A 19053-nucleotide genomic window follows, 5' to 3' on the forward strand; every position below is an offset into this window, starting at 1 on the left:
AGCAACACACCGTGAATCTGAAATGGTACAGGAAATAATTGTCCTCCTGATAGTGCAGGGGGGGGGGGGGGTGAAGTAAAAAGGTGTCCTGTTATTCAGCTCAACTCCTGGAATTATGAATTATTTTTGTAGTCGTAACAAATATGTTTGCAAATGATTTCAAGTTAAAGTAATAGCTTCACGATTATCTAGGGTCCTGTATGTTTAATAATAGAGACATGAAACACAAACAATCTCTGTCTCCCTTCTCTTTCCATAATATATCCTCAAATCTACAAACCTCCAGAAAACACATAAATGGTCGTTGAAACTCAGCAGGTATGTTGGACAATCAATCTTTAATGGAAAAAAAAATACAAAATTGTAGCTAACTGGTAGAAAAGTTGACTTTCAAAAATCAGAAATAATACCTACATTTAAGTGACATTACACATTATGGTTGTTGGTTATCTCTGACAAATATCACACCATTGATAAGGAATGATTATGAAGCTAAACTGAACTACTTCACATGTGGTATTTAGATGTACATAATGTAAAACCAGTACAAAGGGTTATGAAAAGCAAACAAACATAGGAGTAGAAAAGGTGTGGAATCCCTCATTTGGATATGACATCTATAAATTTTGAGTTATTCATACCATACCCAAATAGGGTCCTTTTATTTATATTCAAAATCATCAAGACTTTTCCCCTTAGTAATCAACAATCCCCTACGATTGTTTATTGTTATATATCAAAACAAGTTAATTAATAATTCAACTACTTAAGCAAAGATATTAAGATGGTAAAAAGCATCTTGAAGATAACCTAGCAAGAAATCTTACGAGTGATACCAAAATCCATTTTGTATTTCACCCTGTAGCAGGTATAACACCCACACTAGTACATATCAGACTAGGTGATTTTATGTTTTCTTTAGGCTGCTTGTGAGATCTGTATATACATAGTCGGGTTAACTGGACAATGTCATGAACGTTAAGAAATTTACATTTCAGATAACTTTTATAATCTATAACAAATGTATTGTATATAACATAGCTGAAGTTTCTCTACACTTGATATGGCTTCTTTCATATATTTTATAACATCAAAATAGAATTCCTATATATTATTATTACATAAAAATATTGACCTACCTTTTGAATGTCCTTACATAAGTACTTACACACATAGTAATATGTGACGGACCGGTCATCTTTAAGATGACTAAAAATGGCATGAACATCTACTGGTACTTTGTAAAAATTGGGGGGGGGGGGGGGCATGGAGCGCAATGAAGTGAAAGTGTCATGAACAGCAAGAACCCAGAATGTTTTTACAGATTGTATTAACAAATTACCCCCTAAATGACTTTTGTGGACAATTATTCAATTTTGTCTTTCCATGTTGCAAAAGTTTCATAGAAAGACATTTTCTTTCTTTTAAAACACTAAATAGTTAGATTTTGGTTGAAACTTTGAACCTTAACATCTAAAACATTATCAAATACTATTAAATTGCCTTTTGTTTTCCACCAGTAAAGTTTGAATAGTAAATGATCATGTCAATTGGCCTAGTTTGCATAATATCTGGTCAGGGCTCAACATTACTAGGGGTTCTATACTCACACACACACAAACACACACACACCCTTCCTTGACCCCTAAACTCTTAACTTCTTACAGATAACAAGGAATTAATGCACCCCATTACTTTGTTCGACACCAAATGGTTAAAAGCCCGTAAGAAGTAAAGATTTAGGACGACTCAGAGAGACAGAAGTCAGATTACATGCTACTCATATTAAGTATTCATAATCAATAGAATTCATTGTCTCTATGATTAGTCATATTGACTGTCCCCCAAATGGCCCACTTCTACCCTTCTATATTCCAACATGATTACTGTTTACACAATTTAACATACATATTACAGATACACTCAAATACATGGAAAAAGAAAGCTATCTAGCTATCTGCAAGAAGATGTGTTGTACAATGTTTGAGATGAGAATAAACCAACAAAATACAATGGGTCTAATTCATCAAACTATCACTAATTTATTAACCATCATGACATATACCACCTTTGGAAATGTGCTAACATTACAATGACATATTACATGATCAGATCTAGATGTTTGTAATCGATACAATATGCTAGAAAACAATTTGTTGCAATTACTTGATAGGAATTGCTAGGCTGTTGCTACATGCAGTTTGTTAATACAGCCCAATAAAATAAAGTTTTAGTTATGAATGTGCATAGTGTGAGCTCACACACCTATCTCACTAAGAGTAAAATGCATAGTGATCTGAAATCATTTAAATGATCTTGTCTTGAATTTGTATAGGAATGATGTACATGCTGGTCATTATTCATGATTTCCAGACGAGAGAACACATTCAGCCATTCTTTATATTAAATTTTCATGATTTGAGATTTAATGGAAATAAGAGTTTCTTATTATTGCTATGTGTGCCTGATACAGGCTAACACATTTAATCATTCAAACTCTTAGCCCAACAGAACCATTTACATGTACTGTGATCAGTATGGTACCCTGTTTTCAACAAAAATTAACTCTTAACAATCAACCTTTTATCTCATCACCTAAAGCTTAACATACAAAGTTTTAAACTTCAGTTATAAAATATCTATTGCATCAACATAATCATTTAAAGTAAACTTTTAAACTGATTGAGAGTACACATGCTATCCTAACACAAGACAACTACACATGAAAGACTACACAGCACAGATAAATGTTTAGTCCTAGAAATATAACAACAAACAAGGCATACAAGTAAATGTATTTATAAGGCAGCTTTAAGCCCACCACACACTACACTATTGTGCTGCAATCTAATTTACAAAGAAATGGCAATTGCATCAGATAGGAAATCAGAAACAAGCATCATTTTCTGATTTAGCATCTAAACAATGATAAGAATACTAACACATTACTGTGCATTGAACTCTCCTAGTCAGAATAAAAGCTGCATCGGCTTCAAATCATAGACAATCACACTACTGGCCTGAACTAAGCACTGGGATTCTGAACCGATTAAGCCTTTCCTATTCAGATCCTTTGTCACGCAGATCCTTTATAATGCAGTTGACCTAAAAACTGATAAGATTATCATCTTTAAGCTTCCTGGTTTCTAGTGATAAATCATTTGGCAATGCTTATCATTTTTAATGAATGTCTACTTTACAAAATTCAGCTTGCATTCTATTAACATTCTGATAACTTTCAATATTTTTCTTTGGGCTAGCTTGGAGAGATTATTAAAAGTACGAAAAAGATCAAGGCATAGTTTGATTTGATACCACTATCATCTCAAAACAGTAAACACAAATTAGCCTCTTTTATATAGTTATAACTGAAAGGTGCAATCATACTGACACAAGTTTAAAGGATCCCATTTTACAACATTGTAATACTCTGCTATGGCACATGAATGACGGTCAGAAGTTACGCTATAATTTGCACTTGCTCATTTCATCATAATTATTTCTTCTGGTACATAGATTAAGGATGAAAGACTTGTTTTTGTTAATGATCCCTGAAAGTTCATTTATCAATTCTGTCCTGAGCACATAGAAACAAGAGCTTCATTTTTGTTACAGCTTCATGTATAACAGACGAATGGGAATCTTTTCCACCTAGCCTTAAAAAACAAAGAGGCATATATCACTACATCATATGTAGTAAACTGATACACCAAAACTACATGAACAATGAATGTGGTCTTTATATAGAAAAAGAAGCATAAAAATAGAATCATTTTTCAACGCAGGGTCCACATAAAAAGTGATTAGTACTACTACTTCCCAAACCAAAAAGGAGATTTTTAAATCATGTTAATCTGTTGAAAGATAACTTGAATGGTATTTTCACTGACATGCCAGTGTACCATTCTTCTATACCACACACACTGTCTTAGTACTATAATAAGCTCCAACAAAGTAAACTGAGATGAATGAAATACAACAAACATGGAAGTTTATCTTCAATGTAGTTGATATAATTTGAGAAACTGTGTAAGCAGATGGAGGTGTGGGAGGGGGTGGACCACCCTTCTTTCAATAAAAAACTATACATTTTTATACTAAATGCACTCACTTTAATTTACCCTGTACTAATAACTAAGAATCACAGTAAATATCCGTCCTCTTAACAGAGTTTATATCCTCTAGAGCTTTCCATACATCTATTTTCAAAACCCAGACAATGCCTTTCGATACTGCCTCAGACCAAATCCTTCTATGAAGGTCATTCTATGAAGGTCACAAATCAAACAAGAGACGTCCAGGTGAAAAAGCTAATAACATATAATAAGTTTTTGAAGATTAAATCAAGTGAAATAACCTCTATAATTTGAAAAAATTCTCATAATTGCAATCTAAAAAAAAAATATATAGTTTCTATAATCACACAATAGACACTACAGTACCAATCACTTTCTCAGGGTCTAATTATTCATGCAGTGATTTGAAGCAGTAGCTGTTCATATACATAAAACATGATCTTTTTTAACACTTGAATGTTTTCTTTTCTGTACACTCTACAGGATTCAAGAGGCTATTCTCACTAATTATTTATATTATCTTAACATGATTTTCTGATCGAGATACAAGATGAAACACTCCATAACTTGATACAAGTTAACATGTCTAATCAGAGGAGAAAATGAGCATGCCAGGGGCATTACCTAAAGAAAAACATACCATACCCTAAACATAGTTTTCAGAATACCATCCCAAATAATTTTCTTGTAACACAGTGATTATTCCAGAGCCTTTACAATGAAGATCATACAAACATAGTATGCATAGTATCTACACCCAATCAGATGGATTAATCAAAATGTATTCTTGCATTATACCATCAACAAAGTCATTTTTATCTACAGATTTATAAACATATACATGTACTTTCACATTTTAAGCAATACAATTGAATTCAGAGGTAATTACGTATCACTACTTCCTGAGAATCCTGACCTATCACCATGGAGATCTAACAACACTCTGGTGACATTGCTCCAGGCTTTAGTCCCTCTAATAGAGAAGGTTACATGTATAACATGGGTTGTGATTAGCTGTAAGGTAGAGTTTAGGGTTAGGGTTAGGGTTAGGTGCCTGCGTTGAAGTCATGAGAGGAGTTTGCAGCAATTATCATCAAAACATATGTCACCAAATTGTATTCACATCCGATTCAAGTGATATCACTATACAAACCCAATCAGTTCATCTACAGATATATATACATATACTCTCACAGCTCAGAATGATAACCTGATCATGAGAAAGTAATACACCACATTCCAGGTATCTAGGCAACATTACCAACGACCATGTCATAGGATGGAGGCTTGCTAGTCATCTCAAGGTCAAGGTCAAGGTCATGATCAAGGTCATAGTGTCCTTCACATTGCTTGATGTGAGTTTCATCATCAAACTGAGCCTTCAGACCATCCAACAGACGCTGGCAAAGAGAAAAGGAGAAAAAGAGTAAAGTGTGAAAATTGTATTTAAATTTCATTTTTGACCAATAAATCTACTGAAGAAACACGACAAGTATCAACATTTATTTGTTATTTTTGAAGGTACAGAGCAAAAGGACATGTCGAGATATTAGGAAAGACTAGATATATTGCCTTCTGCCAAGTCATTTATATGTGGAAAATCAGGGGGAAATGTGTTGAATAAAAGTGATATCACGTTCATTTGGCTAATCAAACTTTCTGGTGTGATTGATTGATTTCATATAAGGCTGTACCATCACATCTTTTCATTCATTTATGGTAGAAATGGAATTTCATTAAAATGGTAATGTTGTGAAAGAAATACAACAGTAGGTTTTTCTCTTTAATACTAGCCTCTTATATCAGATCTCTCACTACCCATTCAGGGTTAAGCCCTACAAAAATGATTTCAGACAAATGGGCCTGTACGTGAAATCATTTGCTCCAAAGCCATCATCTTCCTGATTAAAGATTACATGTACTTTTCTAACTTCTAGATAAGAACAAAGTGTTTACAAGACCATGAGCGTGTATGGTCATACCACAATGAAACTATCAAGGCACTCATTCTCATTCTCCTATTTGGATGCTAAGAACATTCAAGAAATGCTTTCTGCACAAGACTGGTGAACGTCAAATGGACATTTTAAGAAGGTGCCATTCAAATTCAAATTTGCAAAATCTCATTTACACAAGTACTACTTGAAGTTGATATTTTGAATCTAGAATGCCAGATCCCTTAATTTTGGTGATACATTCAGGTTAAATATATCAACAGACCTGCCAACCTCTGGAGTTCAAAAACTGTTTTCTTTAATCCCAAAAGTTGTATTCTTAAAAATAAACACAGACTGTTACGCGGATCAATATGCCTCTTACAGTTCCTACATACAGGAAGAATTTTTTTTATGGATCATTAGTTGAATATGCATGCATCAAGTCATTGATTTCTGAATCCTCTCAATCTGGAATGAACTGAATATCCGGGCTAGTACTACGTTGTCAAGGTTTAGAACGCTTTGTCGTAAATCTCTTGTTGACAAGATTTTAGTACATACTGGCTGAGTAACCTTTGTTTAGATTTGTTTACATGGCTGATAGATTCTTACTTTCAGCACTCCTTGGTCATGGTCATGTCTTGACAAAGGAGTGTTGAATCATATGGCGTCATCAGCATTGTCTTTCTTTGCTTCTTCTTCGTTTTCTACTAACTTCTTTTTTCTTCTTCTTCTTTCCTTCTAGCTGTGTTTGTGTGGATGTATATATGTGTATGTCATGTGTGTTGATGACTGAATATTTGTATTACATGACTTATTTTATGTATGTATAATTTGCTAAAGGGGCCCTGTTTACAAGCTTTTGCTTCTTTAAGGATCCTTAACCTATATTACCTTGTATATGATTACATTTTATGTACGATTTTTAAATGGATGAATAATAGAAATGAAATATAAATAATATAAATGAAATGAAGAATAAAAGGACCAAGTGAATGGCTTTGCTTACATCTTTCATGGAACCCTTAGACGTAGCCAATGTATGGATGGCACCGATAGGCATACACAGGATAGATAGAAGGGCCACACACCAACCAAGGCCTTGGCACCAAGCAGGGTACACGTAATCACCATACGTCACTGGTTTATAGTCCACAATCGTGAAGATTAGGATGGCCTGACAACAAAATATATAAAGAAGACAATTAAACCTTATGGTGCAATTGAACCGACTACCGGTACATGGTTCTCTTCACCATCTTCCATCACCAGTACCAAGAACATAGAACACCATCATCATTATGATCGCAACCACCACCACCACCATTATTTTTTATCATCATCCTCACCACCATCATCATTATCGTCACCATCAGCATCATCATCTAGAACTATGACCTACCAGAATGAGGAGGGGTGAGATGATCAACCAGCAGGCTCTGAAGTAGATGTTAGGATAAGATCCTGTCATAGCCTGCCAGTATCATCATCATCTAGAACTATGACTTACCAGAATGAGGAGGGGTGAGATGATCAACCAGCAGGCTCTGAAGTAGATATTAGGATAAGATCCTGTCATAGCCTGCCAGTATCATCATCATCATCTAGAACTATGACTTACCAGAATGAGGAGGGGTGAGATGATCAACCAGCAGGCTCTGAAGTAGACGTTAGGATAAGATCCTGTCATAGCCTCGATGTTCTTAGCAAGACGATTACCACCTACAAAGGAGATATAATCAAGAACTCATTTTGAGACTCTCCAATCTGTGCTTGAATGAAACAATGATTTACTCTGAATATTTCATTCCTTTTAATTGTTTTTATTTCAAAGTACTAGGATTCTTACAAACATTTCACTCTATATCTGAAATGACTTTACTTATTTTCCTTCTAATCGTCCTCTTTGTGTGTAAACATATCTAACTGAGCTGATGAACATTGCCAAGTATTTCATGACATCTTGATTTTGTAGAATTTTTGTAGAATTTTATTGACTCTTTGACCCCCTCTCGGGGTATGAGAGTACAAACAAACATAAAAGTATAAATAACAATGCATGACTTATCAATACAATTCACATACATTATACATAGATAATGACACAAAGATAAAAACGATATTGATACACTACATAATATCAAAACATGATTTAAACAATTGAGTGACAAAAATGTTATTTACATTTACAAAGATGCACAAATAATATCACCTTGGTGATGTAATCCTCTTACATTCACCATCATTTTTATGAGCTTAAACTGGAATAGTCATTTCAGATTGAATTTTGATAGTGCCCATATTGTCTAAATCATTTAGGTTCTGTTTCATACATGCAGTCATGTATTATTCCCTACACAAACTTACAGTGGTTCTAGTTCCAATCGGATTGTTTCTTAATTCCTTATCAATTACTTTTGAGTATTCAATACTGCAGTTAAATTCTATAAACGAAAATTCAAACTGAAAAATGGAAACTATTCCAACTTCATGCTTGTATTCTAGGAATCTCAAAAAAAATGTATATTATGGAATCAAATTATACGTAAATTGATCAGGCATCCATTGAGCATAATTCTGTAAGTTTTATTTCCATAGCTATTTATCAAAACACATGTAGGGCAGCTTCAAGACCGAAGAAGTCTGACTGTGTCACTTTTTGAGGATAGTGATAAACTTACCATACACCCAGCATACAGCTACAGCCTCGCCCATAGCTACAAAGAAAAGAGAGATGACTGCTGTATACCAATCCATGATCTGGAAGAAGTACATCCCTCCCTGCAAAAATAAACATGACAGAACAAATGAGATTAAGACCATGTCATGATGATAATTATGATGACAACGATAATGATGAAAATGGCGAAGATGATGATGATGATGATGATGATGATGATGATGAGATGATGATGATGATGATGATGATGATGGTGGTGGTGGTGATGATGATAATGATGATGATGATGATAATGATGATGATGATGATAATGATTGTGACGTTGATGATGATGATGATGATGATGATGATGGTGGTGGTGATGATGATAATGATGATGATGATTATGATGATGATGATGATGATGATAATGATTGTGACGTTGATGATGATGATGATGATGATGATGGTGATGGTGATGATGATAATGATAATGATGATGAAAATGGTGCTGCTGATTGTGATGATACTATGACTTTCTGATTTATAACATTCATAATAATTACTAAAACTATTTTTCAAAACAATGAGCATGTCTGTAAGAGGTTCCCTTCATTCAGTGTAGAGAAATACATGATGAAAAATCAGTCCAAAATCTAATGGGAAGCAAAATCAGAAAGATGGTGACAATTTAAAGTGATCTGTTACAAATATCTTTCTTGTTGTGGAGATACATTTACAATGTATCTACAAAATGAAAGCTTAACCCTATTTAGCCCGGGGGGGGGGGGGGGGGGGGGGGGATTTAGAAGCCCCCCCCCCTCGACATTTTTCGCGTTAATTTTTTAACGCGAGAAAATCTTGGACTGAAATATTGTGACTTTTTTCTTTCAAGTCTTGCGCATCTTTTGAAAGAAATTTTTCGAAAATCAGACCTACCATTACAAAGCCACGTGTCCTTTTGTCTTTGCATGTCAGCCCGAAAATCGCTCATTTTTGTGATTTGTGTACAAAACATATGGAAATCACATTTTTTTTTAATAAAGAGATAAAACATTGGTTATTTGGTCTTGTTTATAGTTTAGGTGTTTATTTTGGGGTCAAAATAGTTGAATTATAGTTGGAAATGAAATAAAACAACAAAAACAATAAAATACATAAGTTAAAAAAACAAAGAAATACATAATAAATTATCAAAACAATAGATAACATAAGGAATAACCCTGGTTGTTCAATTTTTTATGTTGTATTATTATTTCAAATGGTCTAATAAATATATGTAGTGAAAAAGAATGCTTAAATATGAATAATGTCTGATTTATGGGCAAAAATGTGAATTGTATGACCTTATTTGCATAAATTACCATAAATATGCAAATGAGTGAATTTTTCAAAAAATTGAAATTACCATAGTATTCTATACACTTCACTTGACATGTATGCAAATTTTCGCGGGGGCTTTAGAAGCCCCCCCCCCCCCCCCCCCCCCCGGGCTATGCAGTTTCAAAATAGCCCGGGCTAAATAGGGTTGCATACAAAGACTTATCTTGTTTATGTTTGGTAGACCAAGGATTAGACAGGTATGAAACTTAGAGCTACCAAGATTGATCAAACCTACACTTATCTTGGTGCTATCAGGTTTCAAGTAGACTGAGAAACTTGAATTTCCTAGAAAGACCACAACAGCACTTATCTTGAAGATGTTGGGTAGCCCAAAGTTTAGACTGTAACAAAGAGCTTCCTAGATGGACCAAACCTAGACTTTGTTCTGTAATGTTGGGCAGCCTTTAGGACTAAGATTAGTAACCTAGAACTGTGTAAGGACCAAACCTAGACTTTGTTCGGCAATGTTGGGTAGCCTTTAGGACTAAGACTGGTAACCTAGACTTACCCTAGTGATGTTAGGTAGACCAAGGAGAAAGGAGATGATGCATATATAGAGGACCAGGATCTCTTTCCGGTTGAAATAGAATTGACGAAGCTTGGGAAAACCTTCATTGAAGGTCGCTACCACCACCTCAACCATAGCAAACTGAGTATAATAACAGAGAACATGTGACATATTATAACAAAGTTGTCAATTTGTTACAGGGTTCCAATCACCATCAATATTTTTCCCTGGATGTGCATGGATCCATGTTTGTTAATTGTCACTATGAAAATACACACAAGTATTTATTTCATTTTGTGTATGTCTTTTGTATCTCAATTGAGATTGAGTTATGTTTATGTTTGAACACAGAATGTTTGTTTGTAATAATAATAATAATAACAATAATATGTCTTGTTATCCCATGGTAGCCTCATCAGTATTCATACTGTTCTCCCTGAAGGCCCTGCAATCATATTATTATGTTTGCAAACAGATACCTAAATGCATATATCATACTGTACTATCTGAACATGTAGGTGCAGCTTATAGACATCCCATTGTGTCATTCTAATTAAAGCTTCACTGCAAAGCAATATTCTATTTTGGTTCACTTTTAGGGCTATATTAAACATGGTCTCAAATGTGGTGCCATTCATGCGGTAATTGAAGAACTTTCTCAAGATCTATTTCATTGATGAATTTACACAATGCTTCTTCAGTCTCTTTAGCGGAAATGGATTGTAATCATCATTACTTTATCTATCACATCATTATATCTCAATGACTCGAAGCACTTCAAATCTTATGGCTGAATAAATGTAATTGTGTCATCTTTCAGTGTCTGTTACATGAAATATATAAGCAACTGATAGCATACAATTTTTAAATCCCCCAATACTCTTGACATTAACACCAACAAAAGATGATGGTGATGCAAACAATAATACCACAGAGGATAATGATTATAGGATATCAGGGAAGGGGGTGTGGGGCATGACCCTGATCCCCCTCCCTGGATCCGCCACTGACAACAATGTAATTCTGTTCTTTCCCTTGAAACTCCACTAACCTGACTATCTATTCCCAGACAGACCAGCATGAGGAAGAAGAGTACAGACCATAACTGAGGAACAGGCATGGTGTTAAATACAACCGGGTACACCACAAACACCAGACCAGGACCTGCACAGTGAAAGAAAAACAATCAGTGATTAGCTTAGTTTTTGTTGTTGTGTAGACCAGATAGGGCACTGTTTTATAAAGCTTGATATCACAAGCAGTAACAATAACAGTTACTAGCTCCTGAAAATAACGCATTTGAAATGGCTTTGTGAGCACATTCGTTACAGAAATGTGACACTTGTAACTGATAGAGAGTTTTGATAAAACAGCTAGGGACTGGACCTGTGCATTGATGATTAGCTTCAAATGAAACCAGATAATGTTAAGAGAGATCAAAATCTTAGATACCCTCACAGAGTCAAACTTAAAGTTGAACTTGCATGTAGTTTGCTGATTATGGAGCACCAAGTGTCAACTCTTTTTAATACTCTGTACACCTTATTGTCATATAGATGATAATAATGAGTTCAGTCATGAAGGATTTATGTCATAGGGACACAGTTTTAGTTTGGTCACTTATAGAATTATGGTCATATTGTTACCAGATGAAGAGGTCTCTGTACATGAGTAAACTAACTCTACCCACTTTAGCCAGAGTTCACAAAGTTAATTTATGAATACTCGTCAATATCTTGCCTAGAATGTATCTCACCTTGTACAACTACATCCTCAATGTCAGCTCCTTGGACCTTAGCTATGTAACCCAGTGCAGAGAAGATCACACACGAAGCAAAGATACTCGTAAAACAATTGATCCCACAGATGGTCAGAGTATCTCTGCAAAAAAAAGGAGCAACAAAGAAAACACACTGAAAACATGACAAATCTCCACAATATTAATTCTAGGGAATAATTTTGGTGTGCAATATACTTTTTGGGAAGGTACATGTTTTATTCACAAGTTTTCTCATCATATTGTTTGCATCTATTCCATTCAATGGCTAATTTCTCAAATCCGAATAATAAATAACGAGATTACATGTTTGTACACGTTACAACAATAATAACAATATACAAATAAGAAACTACACATTATAGATACACACACACAAACACGTATTCTCACATCAGGGCCTTTGTGGGGCACCTGATTGTGGGGTATTTCTGTGCGTTCCAGATATACATGTACCTTGTGGTCCCCTACTAGTGGGGTATGTACAACCTGGCGATAACAACCCGGCGGTGTGCTTACGATGTTACCATAAAAAAGTGTGCAAGTTTTAGCACACGCTCACAAAAAGTCATTTATGGGGTACCACTTCTAATGCCCCGCAGGGCATAGGACACCGAATATACAGTCATTTGAAAGACTTTACTCTGTGGGGTCCTGAAAAAATACCCCACAAAGTAAAAATGCCTCACAAGGGGTATGTGAAGCGCACATAAAACCCCACAAAAATGCTGAGGTGAGAGCACTATTCACACATACACACACACACACACACACACACGCATTCTCACATCAGGGCCTTTGTGGGGCACCTGATTGTGGGGTATTTCTGTGCGTTCCAGATATACCTTGTGGTCCCCTACTAGTGGGGTATGTACAACCTGGCGATAACAACCCGGCGGTGTGCTTACGATGTTACCATAAAAAAGTGTGCAAGTTTTAGCACACGCTCACAAAATGTCATTTATGGGGTACCACTTCTAATGCCCCGCAGGGCATAGGACACCGAATATACAGTCATTTGAAAGACTTTACTCTGTGGGGTCCTGAAAAAATACCCCACAAAGTAAAAATGCCTCACAAGGGGTATGTGAAGCGCACATAAAACCCCACAAGAATGCTGAGGTGAGAGCACGCACACACACACACACGCACACACTTGCATGGAACATTGCAAGTTAGAACAACTAAAAAGAAAGAGTTAAGGGAAATAAGAAGAGACCAACCGTCTTTTCAATAGAACTTTAAAGGATGATATAGTTGTGCATAATGTTAGCTTATCAGTTAAATCATTCCAAATACGGGGACCATTATGTCTAAAAGAGTAAAGCATTAACTGGGTAGAGACCTTTCGATAATGATATTTGATACAGGAACGAGTATTATATGAATGAACAGATTTATTAAGGATAAACATTTGACAAACTCTTTTGGGTACATAATTATTATAAACATTATACATCATAATAGCACTTTGAATTTTATGTATATCATAAATATTGAGTGTTCTTAGGCGAAAAAACAGGGGGCGTGAATGAGCTTGATAATGGGAGTTTGTACATATTCTTAAAGCTTTCTTTTGAAGTTTAAGGAGAGGTTCTAGTTTAGTTGTTCCCACACCGGCCCAGGTGATATTACAGTAATGTAAGTAAGGCAAAATTAAACAATTATACAACATAAACAATACTTTTTCAGGCAGAAATACACGTAATTTACAAAGAACACCAATGTTTTTAGATATTTTGTTAGTTATATACAATCGACGATCCTGAAAAGATAAAGTATCATCCAAAAGGATACCAAGAAATTTAACAGAAGAGCACACATTCAAATTTATATTGTTTATAAATATTTGTACATCATTAATATTGCAAGGATTAGTTTTATTATGAAAATAAAGTACACTTGGTTTGTCATAATTTATAATCAATTCATTAGCATTAAACCATTCAACAACCTTTTCTTATTCTTTATATACTTCCGACATTAATTTACCAAAATTTTTATGAGACGCAATCAGGTTTGTGTCGTCAACAAATAAGACAAAATGAAAAAAAGATGAAGCAGAACTAAGGTCATTTATGTAAATTAAAAATAGGAGAGGACCCAGCATGGAGCCCTGTGGGACTCCATACTGGATCCTCTCTCTGTCAGAAATAAAGCTGTTGTATGATGTGAATTGAATACGATCACTTAAATAGTCCCTGAACCATTCCCAAGCAATACCGCGTATACCAAAATGTTTTAATTTAGTGAGGAGAATATCGTGGTTAATGACATCGAAAGCTTTCGACAAATCAAGAAACAAGCCTAATGTATGCAATTTATTATCTAATTTATTGAGTATGTAATCATGAAGGTCCATTAGAGCATGTCCATATGATGAGTTTTTTCTAAAACCATATTGAGAAACAGTCAGAAGATTATTCTTATTAATATGATTAAAGAGCCTATTATAAATTCATTTCTCCAGTTTGTTAGAAAAACAAGGGAGTAATATTATTGGTCGATAATTAGAGAATATGTGGGGATCACCTTTTTTAAATATGGGTATGATTTTTCCTACTATAAAATTCTTGGAGACTCTTCCTGACAAGAAGAAAGGATTACATATAAAAAAATTGGTATGACAATGAAATGTATAACATGTTTCATAATGAACTGACTTATTCCTTCAAAATCTGTGCTCTTGGTTGAATTGAGCAATTTGACAATATTCAAAACTTCTGTTACATTGGTAGGATGAAAAAATATTGATTTGCTACAAGGATCTCGTAAAAATGAACTAAAATTGCATTTCGGTTTCTGAATATGTTCAGATTTTAGTTTTGTAGGAATACTAGAAAAATAAGAATTAAATTCATTTACAATCAATTGACGATCAGTTAACTTGTCCTTATCTTTAAGAAAATAATTAGGATATTGGCATTTTCTTCGCTTTCCTAATAAATCATTAATAACTTCCCAAGTTTTATACATATTATTCCTATTCTTCTGTAATAAATCACAAAAATATTTTTTCTTACAGACTGTAGGATTGACTTTAATTTATTTCTAAATTTTTTATATTTACATTCATTGCTGTCGTTTCTTTTCTTACAAAATGTTTTATATAATCTATACTTTTTATTAATCTTTTTTAACAGTGAAGGGATTATCCAAGGTTTTCGTGGCAGTTTTCTTTTCTTCACTTTACGAACAACAAAGTTATGATCATATACAGTTTTAAATATGTTTAAAAATGAATTATAGGCCTCATCTACATCACATTTAATCTACATTAAATGCAATTCCTGTTTAAAAAAACCCATTTCTATGCATTTCTAAAAGACTTTATTACCCCAGTTTTAGGCCTGGCAAACCAGACAAGTGCTCAGAGCAGGAGCATATTCAAGAAACAAATCTTACCCATTTACTTCAGCAAGGTAGTAAGTGGCATATGTATATATATATATATATATATTCAGGCGTGAAGAAAATGGTCTAGGAACGTGAGACGTAGCTGTACTTTTATATATATATATATATATAACCCTACATGGTACATTAAGCGGACATAATAAACATCCTAACCCTAACCCTAACCCTAACTCTAAACCTAACCCTAACCCTAATCCTTACACTAACCCTAACCCTAATGTCTACTTAATGACTCATTTTTCACTCAAAATGTCACTCCAATGACACCTTTAGTGGAATTACATATTTATAGAGAGATATATAAACAAATTGGGCCTTCCACAACAAATAAAACGTAAAAAACGTTAAGAGGACACCAAATTGTCCTCCTAATCACAATGTCTACTTAATGACTCATTTTTTCACTCCAAATGTCCCTCTAATGACGCCTTTAGTAATATATATATATATATATATAAAACCACTAAAATAGAACAGCTTTATATTGTAATTCTCAGGAGAGTTGTACTAGAAGATGACTTACCTAACTATAGACCTATTCTTGAACTCATTGTAGCTAGAAAGTGCTATCATAGATCCAAAGGCGATCCCAATCGAGTTGAAATTCTGAGCGGCTGCAGCTTCCCAAACCTACAGTTCATACAAAAAGTTATTAAAAACTATCAGTTATATATATTCCTTGTCCTTTGTTAGGGAAGGCAACTTTATTATCACTCGCGTTCGTCCGGGTTCGGGACGCCTACTTATCTCTTAATCCCCCGTTCCCGGACGCGTATTGTACGCTGGCGGTCCCTTGGCGTCCCTTGCTCGCGTCTATTGTTGTCTGTTGGACAATAGAGCAGGCAGCCAGAAAAGAAGCCATCCCGTCCGCTAGGACCGCTGTCAATCAACCTCACCGCTATCCAGCCCCTCTCTAATCCTTTCTAATCTGGCGTCCCCTGACAATAGCTGACCCGTCTAGAACGCGTTAATCTGGCGTTCCCTGACAATAGTAGCACCCGTCTAGCTCGCGTTTAGAATACGATAGTAGATTTTCATAGATGAATTTTCAGTCTTGAAAGCAGACCTAGAGCTGCAATCCCCCGGGTTGATTGATAATAATTTGTCCCAAAAATGTGTCGCGCGCTGAAATAATAAACCTAACCAGCAACGCCTCAAGTCTTTCTACATACAGCTGCATATGAGTAAAAGCTTCTGCGACACTGCAAATATATAAATCATATTTAGTAGTGTCTGTATTCCCCAACCTATTAATCAGTACTGCATTGCGTGGATTAGCAATTCGCGCAAATCACAACATGTGGATAGCCCCCTAAAATGCGGTCACGTGATCTGAGCCCGACAGCGCTGGTAAAGACGCAGCACACTCGAAGGCCCTCGAAGGGCGCTTGCGATAAGCCAAAAAAATCGTTACAAAATCTCTGATTTCTTGATTTTAAGCGCTTTTTTTGGCGAAGCCGTTTTTAAAATTTGGCTAAGCCACCGCATGCTTTGGAAATATGGCTCCGATTCCGCACTTTTGACAGCAAAATTTGGCTTTTGGGGTGGATTTTTGGAAGTGACATCGGGATTTCCTTGTACTAGTGAGTGACGCTGTGTGTAGTGCAGTGCACTGATATGTAATTTGCGTGTGTTGTGGATGCTGGTTTGATATCACGATCGGATGCATGTATGTGTGTATGCATAGCCTGGGGTAATGCGCACGTCTTTGAGTGGTGTACATCCCCTGTGTTGTGTGTAATGTGCATGCGTGCGCGCCACAGGAATTGCCAACACGAAACATTGGCACAACTATGCATACGCTCGTTCTCACAGCCAACCTGTAGCCACGTTCGCACAGCCAAACTTAAAAAACCCGTATAAATACGTTAAAAACGTTCTGCTTGGCAGCTCTGTGAAGTCTGAGTTTTATGTAAAATCACAGCAGAAAATTCAGTGTTTTTACAAAATAAATATAGAAATCAAAATTAGGATTTACATTGCATGTACTACCTACAAGTGAAGATGTAGATGTAACTTTGCCTCCCTGTTGTTTTACTTTTCCCTTTTGTTGATTTTTTTTATTCTATGCATAATCAGGCCTCTCGCCAAGAAATTAAAAAGGCGTGGCGCGACACTAGGGAAAATTTGACCCCGCCCCCCTAAAAAAAAAAAAAAAAAAAAAACGTTTACAAGTATTAAGAGTAATTTGATTAATTGTTATCCCTTTATTATGTTCCGGGTCATTGTCATATTTACCCTTGCACTAAATAATCTCAATTATCAATATTTATAGTATGTTGGAATTTGTGAACTTTGTTATCCAATGTTACGAAGAAAAAAAAATGAATATGATCATAGTTGTTTGATTTTTATCGAGCTAGACCAAGTCATGTATTTAAAGCTGTAATTATTTTCCTTATATTAAAAACAATATTGCATTTTCTTATTTTCACAAAATTGCGGTACTCAAATTCTCTGCCTCAAAATGACATATACACCCGTCGACTCCGAGACACCAAAAATAAGAAGAGCTGTCGACGTGTTTGTACGCCCGCGTCATTAACATGGCCAGTTCATATTTTTAATTTGCTGGAAATTGTTCTTTAAAAATGAGAAATTCACGAGTTTGAGTAGGATCTCACTATATGATTGTTAAATATCAAAATTTTGAGCTTTTTTTTATTGCCCGATATAAAAACATGCAGCCACAAATGAATTTGAACATTTTGATTGACTGCATAGTTGCTTAGTAACCAGACATAGTCAGTTCATTCATGACTTATGAAGCCGCCTCTGAGCTAATGTAAACAAAAACAAAGCCATTTATGGGCCGAGTGAATGAACTCAAGTGAATGTGACAGAGAAGAGAGCGTGAGAGAGGTTTTCCCATGCTCATCTTTTCAGGGGAAAGGGGGGGGGGGGGGGGGGGAGGAGGAGATAACTTCACGAAAGAGACAGCGCAAGAGAGAGATAGAGAAAGAGAGGGAAATGTACGATGGAGAGCGCGCAAACATGAAAGGGCTAGGCCGCATGCGTTATTTTTTTATGCGGCACAGATTGGGGCTTTTTTTAAAAAGGGGTCTTGATTTACAGACTAATACTGGTCTTGTGCGTACTTAGTAGAGGTCTGTTTTTAATAGTGTTACATGTAACTACCGCATGGAAAATCATTACATCAACAATTGAAATCGAATTGGAAATCTGAAGAGGAGGCAGCACGTCAATAAGGAGAACATCACAATAATTAGTCAATAAAACTTAACTAATTACTTAAACGAAGAGGAATGTTATCTAAACACATAGTTCGCGATGGA

At 35.3% G+C, this 19053-nt stretch overlaps 1 protein-coding gene across 3 annotated transcripts in view; it reads right to left on the minus strand.

Moving 5' to 3' along the window:
* Window positions 1-1238: 1238 nt before the first annotated feature.
* Window positions 1239-19053, minus strand: part of LOC115919132 (sodium- and chloride-dependent GABA transporter ine-like) — a 44498-nt gene continuing 26683 nt past the window's right edge. The window contains exons 7-15 of one of the 3 annotated variants that reach the window (XM_030971996.1): window positions 16281-16387; window positions 12320-12444; window positions 11615-11727; window positions 10564-10704; window positions 8695-8794; window positions 7707-7735; window positions 7524-7595; window positions 7023-7190; window positions 1239-5476 (exon numbers count right to left, since the gene is read on the minus strand). In XM_030971996.1, the coding sequence (XP_030827856.1) occupies window positions 5324-5476; window positions 7023-7190; window positions 7524-7595; window positions 7707-7735; window positions 8695-8794; window positions 10564-10704; window positions 11615-11727; window positions 12320-12444; window positions 16281-16387 (1008 nt within the window). In that variant the 3' untranslated portion in view covers window positions 1239-5323. Of the gene's footprint in view, window positions 5477-7022; window positions 7191-7523; window positions 7596-7634; window positions 7736-8694; window positions 8795-10563; window positions 10705-11614; window positions 11728-12319; window positions 12445-16280; window positions 16388-19053 lie in introns of all 3 variants that reach the window. The other 2 variants (XM_030971991.1, XM_030972005.1) reach the window with 2 other exon arrangements.

This window comes from Strongylocentrotus purpuratus, unplaced genomic scaffold (genome assembly GCF_000002235.5).
Source record: "Strongylocentrotus purpuratus isolate Spur 01 unplaced genomic scaffold, Spur_5.0 spur5_contig_862, whole genome shotgun sequence".
In the NCBI taxonomy this organism is placed as follows: domain Eukaryota; kingdom Metazoa; phylum Echinodermata; class Echinoidea; order Camarodonta; family Strongylocentrotidae; genus Strongylocentrotus; species Strongylocentrotus purpuratus.